The sequence below is a fragment of the Humulus lupulus genome, chromosome X, assembly GCF_963169125.1.
Source record: "Humulus lupulus chromosome X, drHumLupu1.1, whole genome shotgun sequence".
Taxonomy (NCBI): Eukaryota; Viridiplantae; Streptophyta; class Magnoliopsida; order Rosales; family Cannabaceae; genus Humulus; species Humulus lupulus.
Window position 1 is genome coordinate 100599418 of NC_084802.1, and position 7320 is coordinate 100606737.

Below are 7320 nucleotides of genomic sequence, written 5' to 3' on the forward strand. Positions count from 1 at the left end.
GTCAAAAAAGAAGCCTAAAAGCCCCCACTGTGGCCACAGGTGACGTCACGTGTCACGAGCAGGGGCTTGGGGGCAAATGTACGCCCTAAATATCTACGAGTTATTAGCGAGCTGGAAAAGGGCATAATTCAATCCGCCACGTGGAAACCGTCTACCCGGAGCTGCTGTTATGAGTCTCCACCTCTTTAGCCCGAGCTAATCAAAGGGCTAGCAAGTATGCTCGAAGGCATCGAGTCAGCAGTATGGATATCACGAGCTGGCACTACATCAAGCTCAAGGTGCGGCATACATCTGGCACCCCCAACCATTTGTGAAGCCAACCACGCAATGTAAACGTGCGCATATCAGACATCACGTATCTACTCCATTCCTGAATTCTCGGACACACAACATAAACGTGCGTGTTCAGGCACCCTATGACTGGTTTGGGCCATGCGGCCCATTATCCCCCTTACCTATTGATTAGACAACACTTCATTGTCAGGTTTTAGGAATTAATCATAAGTGTCATAGAGGTGACATGATGGGTAAGAAGGTCACGGGATGACCCTCTTTACCAACACCCAGATATCCTCTCCCTATAAATAGGGAGACCCTGGGCATTGCAAGAGGTTGGCATTTTGATTGTAAAGAAACACCCTGTAAGGAATACTCAAGAGATATCAATAATATTGACTGATGGACTAGAGGGATTTTAACCTTCGAACCACCTAAAAAGAAGGGGTGATAACCTTCCCACCATACTAATTTCGTCAGTTTGGAATATAAATATTAACACATTACGGTTCACTATTTAGCACTAATCCATCCCGTTTATTCGTATAATTACCTGTTGGCGAAGAACCACGTCAACAGTTATAGATCAAACCCTTATAGACTCATCCCTACGGTGACTATGAGAACTAAGTCTATAATAATCGAAAATGTGGGTCTAGCTAATAAAGTTCGAAATAATTGGATTTCGTGACTTTGTTCGAATAAGAAGGTTATTAATAATAGTTTTAGACCATTAATAATTGAGATGTTTTCTCTATTTAACTAAGTGAATTTGTGATTCTCGCCTACCGGGACACATGCATTCATGGCTAGTTATACCTTAGAAATAGTAGATATGTGTTTTTTAGTATTTTACATATCTATGTGTATTTTATATGTTTGAGCTATTTCGGAATGTTTATGTGATTAAATGTTTGTTAAACAACACATTGATTTATACTTATTGATAGTTGTTGCTCTATGTTGAATCTCATTATCTCTCTTCTCTCCAAGGAACTTCTCACTGGAGAAAATTTTCCCAACTGGAAGTCAAACATCAACATTGTGTTTATCGGCGACAACTCCAAGTTTGTTATGGCTGAAGTTTGCCCTGACGTCCCTGGTGATTTATCTTCAATAAAATCAAGGGAGAAGTACGAGCATTGGCTCACTGCCAACAACAACACCAAGGATTACATGCTAGCTAGCATGTCAGACACGCTAAGGACGAAGATGGAGGATGTTGAAACTGCCTATGAAATCATGGAGCAGCTTCAGGAAATGTTCGGACACAAATCTAGACAAGCTCGTTTCGAGGCAACAAAAAAGTATGCTAATGTCAGGACGGTGCCTGGAATGCATGTTCGTGATCACTTCATCAAGATGATGAACTGCTTTCAAGAGGCAGAACTGCACAGAGCCACCATAGACGAGGAAACTCAAGTGGGGCTTATTCTGAATAGTCTTGCTCCCAGTTTTCTTCCATTCACCGCCAACTACTTACTAAACAAACTTAAGTACGGAATGACTCAACTCATGAACGAGCTTCAAATGTTTGAAGTTATCAACGGTGGAACAAGTAAGGGACATGACAAGAAGCCCGCTGCTGCTACTGAGGTCGCTCCTATAGAAGCCAACTTAGCCTCATCCTTGAAGAGCAATAAGAGGAATAAGAGAAAGAACAAGAAGGGCAAGGCCACAACTACTGCAAAACTAGATGGAGTTGCTGCAAAACCTGCTGGGGAAAAACCCACTGCTAAGAAAGTCAAAGGAGCATGTTTCCACTGTAAGGAGACTAGGCATTGGAAAAGAGATTGCCCAACTCTCACGGCTAGAGGAACCCAAGGTAATTGTCAATATTTTTTCTTGGATGCATGTGTTCTAGAAGGTGATAATTATGTATAGATCATAGATTCTGGATCCACTAACCATGTATGCACTTCTTTGCAGCTACTTAGCAATTGGACCCTAGTAAAGGAAGGCGAGCTTAAGCTTAAAGTCATGAATGGAGATTTTGTGAATGTTGAAGCAAGAGGATCAGCTCGTCTAAATTTTGGAAATAAATATTTAATTGTAAATAATGTTTATTTTATTCCAAACTTTAGTCAGAATTAATTTCAGTTTCTTTATTACATCAACAACATTTTGTTGTAACTTTCACAAGTTTTAATATATCAATTTCATTGAATGGGTGTGAATTGTGTGTTGGATGTATGGAAAATGGGCTATACCTTTTACGACCTATCGAACCCTCTGCTTTTAATAACGAGTTATTTAAGGTAGCTAGATCTAGGACTGCCAAACGACAAAAGATCGATAACGATAGCATGACGTATCTTTGGCATCTCCGACTTGGTCATATTAACTATGATAGGATCAAAAGACTAACAAAGGTTGGGCCTTTGAAAGAACTCACAATGGGTGACCTACATGTCTACAACTCTTGTCTCGAGGGTAAAATGATCAAGCATCCATTCTCTAAAAAAGGAGAAAGGGCCATAGAACCACTAGGGCTGGTTCATTCAGATATCTGTGGACGGCTGAATGTTCAAGTGAGGGGTGGTTATTAGTATTTTGACACTTTCATTGATGACTACTTGAGATACTCATGTTTTTACCTAATGCATAGGATATCTGAAAACATTTGAGAAGTTTAAAGAATTCCTTACAATGGCTCAAAACTAATTAGGTAAAACGTTAAAGATGAAGAAGCTCCTATCGAAAAAAGAAAAAGATGAGTACGACTCGGGGGATGAACTCGAGATCTTCGCCCCCAGCATAGTAGCCACGGCGTATCCACCTGGTTTCCGTATGCCTCACTTATCCAAATTCGATGGAGACTGGGACCCGTCATATCATTTGGGTATGTTCAACACCCTGATGATGGCCCACAATATCAGTCCCAAGCTAAGGTGTTTAATATTTCCTTCCACCTTGACTGGGTCGGCTAGGCAATGGTTCAAACAGAATAAATAGCAGCCCATCAGCTCGTGGAAAACTTTTTCTCCCGACTTCAAGAGGGCATTCCGAGCTTCTCAGGCTGCCCGCATCAAAGCTGACACCCTGGCAAACATAAAGCAGCAGCCTGAGGACCCTTTGAAAGCTTACCTGAGCAAATTTTCCAACGTCGTGGCTCGAGCCAGAGACGCGGACGATAGTTCCAAGCATATGGCCTTGAGGACTGGGATCCTCATTGGGGGCGGACTCTGGAAAGAGATACAGAGAAAAGGTGTCAGCACCGTGGACGAGTTCCTAAACAAGGCCCAAGGATGGATAAACCTGGAGGAGGCACAAGCATCGGTTGCGGGAACCAGCCAAGCCTCTGATCAGCCTGCTGGAGTGGGAATGGATGTCGTGAAAGCAACCCAAACCGTTACACAAAATAACCAATTGGGTGGGGGCAAGAGAAAAGGGAGGGGCGAGGGCGGCCAGCACGGCCTGAAGAAGAATAAGCCCACAGAAAACTTTAAGCCAGTCTACACGACTTATACCGAGCTCACAAACACTAGGGAGAACATTTTCCTAGCAAACTCTGCTTGCCTTCCCTGGAAGAAGTCGGAGCCTTTGAAGCACCAGAAGGCTAAGCGGGACCCCTCCAAGTTTTGTCGATTCCACAACAACATTGGCCACAACACTGACGATTGTAGGCATCGAAAGGATGAGATCGAGACTCTCATCAGAGCCGGACCCTTGGCTCAGTATGCGCAGAATAGAGTTCCCGCCGGTCAACCAGCTTCAGAAGCTCCGATAAGTCAGCCCGGGTCACGGATAAATCAGGACACCCCTGCTCCTGTAATAGGAGGAGAGATCTCCACGATCTCCGAAGGCCCCCATCTGGCCGGCACGAGTAGAGGCGCCCAGAAGAGATATATCAATGAATTGAAAGCTCATAACGGAGTGGAGTTTGTCCCAGAGCAGCATCTACCCAAACAGCAATGACTGGAGAGGAAACCAATCATATTCACCGAGGAAGATGTCAGTCACGTCCAGTTCCCCCATAATGACCCTCTGGTCATAGCCGCCCAGCTCGCCAACCGGAGAGTTAGGAGGATACTGGTCAATAATGGTAGCTCGATGAACCTGCTGTTTCGGTCTACGCTGGAAAAGATGGGTTTATCTGTCACCGAGTTGAAAGCGACCTCCATGATGATATATGGATTTTCTGGAGAAGGGTCGGCAGCAATAGGAATAATTGAGCTGGTGATTACCTTGGGAGAGGGACCCCGGACTATCTCGAAACTCCTCGAATTTGTGTTCATCGATTGTCCCGCCGCGTACAATGCTATTTTGGGTCGACCTACATTGATAGCGTTTGAAGCCATAACCTCCATCTGCCACCTCGCACTAAAATTCCCCTCTTCCACAGGGATATGCACGGTGCGAGGCGATCAGATTGCTTCCAGGGAATGCTATAGCATTTCTATGAAGGGAAAATCAAGACCCGGGCAGCAAACGATGACCATCCAGGGCGGGAGTGAGGAATCTCAAGAAATTGTACCTAGTCCTAAGATAGAAAAACCTCAGAATGTTAGAGGGGAGGGTATCATCTTAAATAATGATATCGACCCCAGAGTAGGCAAGGATAGATCCGAGCTCCAGGCCATCGAAGAGCTCGAGGAGGTAAATATCGACCCACAAGACCCCTCGAAGGTGGTGAAGCTCGGGAAAAACCTATGTTGTGAAAGGAAGGCAGAGCTGATTAGGTTTCTGCAAGAAAATCTAGATGTGTTCGCTTGGTCTCATGGACACATGATAGGGATCAGCCCGAGAGTCATCATGCACACCCTCCACTTGGATAAAAACGTGCCTGCAAAGTCCTAGAAACAAAGGCGCCTAGGAACAACCCAAGCTGAGGCACTAGAGGAGGAAGTAGCCCGGCTCTTAAAGTGCGGCTTTATCCGCGAAGCAAAGTTCCCAATCTGGGTCGCCAATCCTGTATTGGTCTTGAAGCCCAATGGGAAATGACGGACTTGCATCGACTTTTTCGATCTGAATAAAGCCTGCCCCAAAGATTGCTTCCCCTTGCCAAGGATTAACCAATTGGTAGATGCCACGGCGGGGCACGAGATCATGTCTTTTATGGTTGCATACTCAGGCTATAACCAGACCGCCATGAATCCAGCAGACCAGGAACACACTAGCTTCATGACCCCAACTAACGTTTATTGTTACAAGGTCATGCCTTTCGGGCTGAAAAACGCAAGAGCTACGTACCAGAGGTTGGTAAATAGGATGTTTACCAATCAGATCGGGAAAAATATGGAAGTGTATGTTGATGACATGTTGGTCAAGTCAAAAACTGCCGATAACCATATCTCCGATCTGGAGGAATGCTTTAAGATTTTGAGGGAATACGACATGAGGCGAAATCCCCAAAAGTGTACTTTCGGGGTTGCGTCAGGAAAATTCCTGGGTTTCATCGTCAATACCAGGGGAATAGAAGCGAACCCCGATAAGACCAGGTCGTTACTCGAGATGCCCTCACCCCGATCACGAAAAGACGTTCAAAGTCTGACAAGAAGGGTGGCGGCCCTTAATCGGTTTATTTCTAAATCTACCGACAAGTGTTTGCCATTCTACAACCTGCTCCGGGGAAATAAAAAATTCGAGTGGACCGAGAAATGCGAACGTGCCTTCTCAACCAAAAAGCACATTTAACCGAGCCGCCCGTAATGTTTAAACCAACGGCAGGAGAACCTCTTTTCCTGTACCTAGCTATCACGGAAGATGCGGCTAGCGTCGTACTAGTCCGAGAAGAAGACCGGTCTCAAAAGCCAGTCTGTTACATCAGGAAGAGGCTTCTCAGAGCTGAATCCCAGTATCCGTTGATGGAAAAGATGGCCTTCTGCCTTATTATGGCCTCCCTAAAGCTCAAACCGTATTTCCAGTCCCACTCAATACACGTCATAACCGATCAGCCTTTAAGGCAGGTTTTGCGAAAACCTGAAGCATCAGGACGTCTGTTGAAGTGGGCTATCGAGCTCAGCCCATTTGAGATACTGTACATGCCATGAACTGCTATAAAAAGCCAAGCCTGGCTGATTTTGTGGCAAAATGCACAGGATTCCGACAAAACCCGGTGGAAGAATCAGCTAAAACCTCATGGAAAGTCTTCGTAGATGGCTCGTCTAACAAGAACGGCTCCGGGGCCGGAATCATATTGATATCCCCAGAGGGACATCGATTCCACTCGACATTACGATTTGGATTCAAAGCGTCCAACAACAAGGCCGAATATGAAGCTTTATTAGCTGGGCTAAGAGTGGCCCAGGAGCTGAGGGCCAGCTCCGTCCAATGTTACAGCGATTCCCAGCTCATGGTAAACCAAGTGTTAGGAGAATACCAAGCACGGGGAACCAAGATGGATGCTTACCTAGCCAACGTAAAGAAAGAGCTATCTACATTTGAGCGCGGCTCAATCGAGCAGATACCTCGGGAACAGAATGCCAACGCGGACGCCCTGGCAAAGCTTGCTACCTCTGGGGAGGCGGAGACTTTGGGGCTGGTGCTGGTAGAGTTCTTGGAAAGACCAAGCATAGAGGAAATTGAGGCGGAGGTCGAGATGATCGACGCCAGACCGACTTGGATGACTCCCATCCTCGAGTATCTCACAGCAGGGAAGTTACCCGAGGGGCAAAATGACGCAAGGAGGGTACTTTACCAGGCTCCGAGGTATACTGTGATAGATGGGATATTATACCGGCGTGGCCTCTCTTTACCTCTCCTACGGTGTGTTCTTCCAAGAGAGGCGAAGATCATTTTGCAGGAGGTGCACGAGGGCTTTTGCGGAGATCACGCTGGGGGGCAAAACCTGGCCCTGAAGATATTAAGGCAAGGGTATTATTGGCCCACTCTGTCAAAGGATTCGATCTCCTACGTCCAAAAATGTAACAAGTGCCAGCGATTCGCCACAATTTCCCAGGCTCCTCCAGTCGAGATGAAGATGATCTCGTCCCCATGGCCATTCGCAGTCTGGGGGATTGACCTGGTTGGTGCCCTCACTACTGGAAAAGGAGGAGTTCGCTACACGGTGGTGGCTATCGACTATTTCACAAAGTGGGCAGA

At 45.9% G+C, this 7320-nt stretch overlaps 1 protein-coding gene across 1 annotated transcript; it reads left to right on the forward strand.

The window, feature by feature from the left end:
- Positions 1-1236: 1236 nt before the first annotated feature.
- Positions 1237-2213, forward strand: LOC133806106 (uncharacterized). Its single transcript, XM_062244239.1, has 2 exons — positions 1237-2101; positions 2206-2213. The coding sequence occupies exons 1-2, from the start codon at positions 1237-1239 to the stop codon at positions 2211-2213; spliced, it is 873 nt and encodes a 290-aa protein (XP_062100223.1).
- Positions 2214-7320: the final 5107 nt, after the last annotated feature.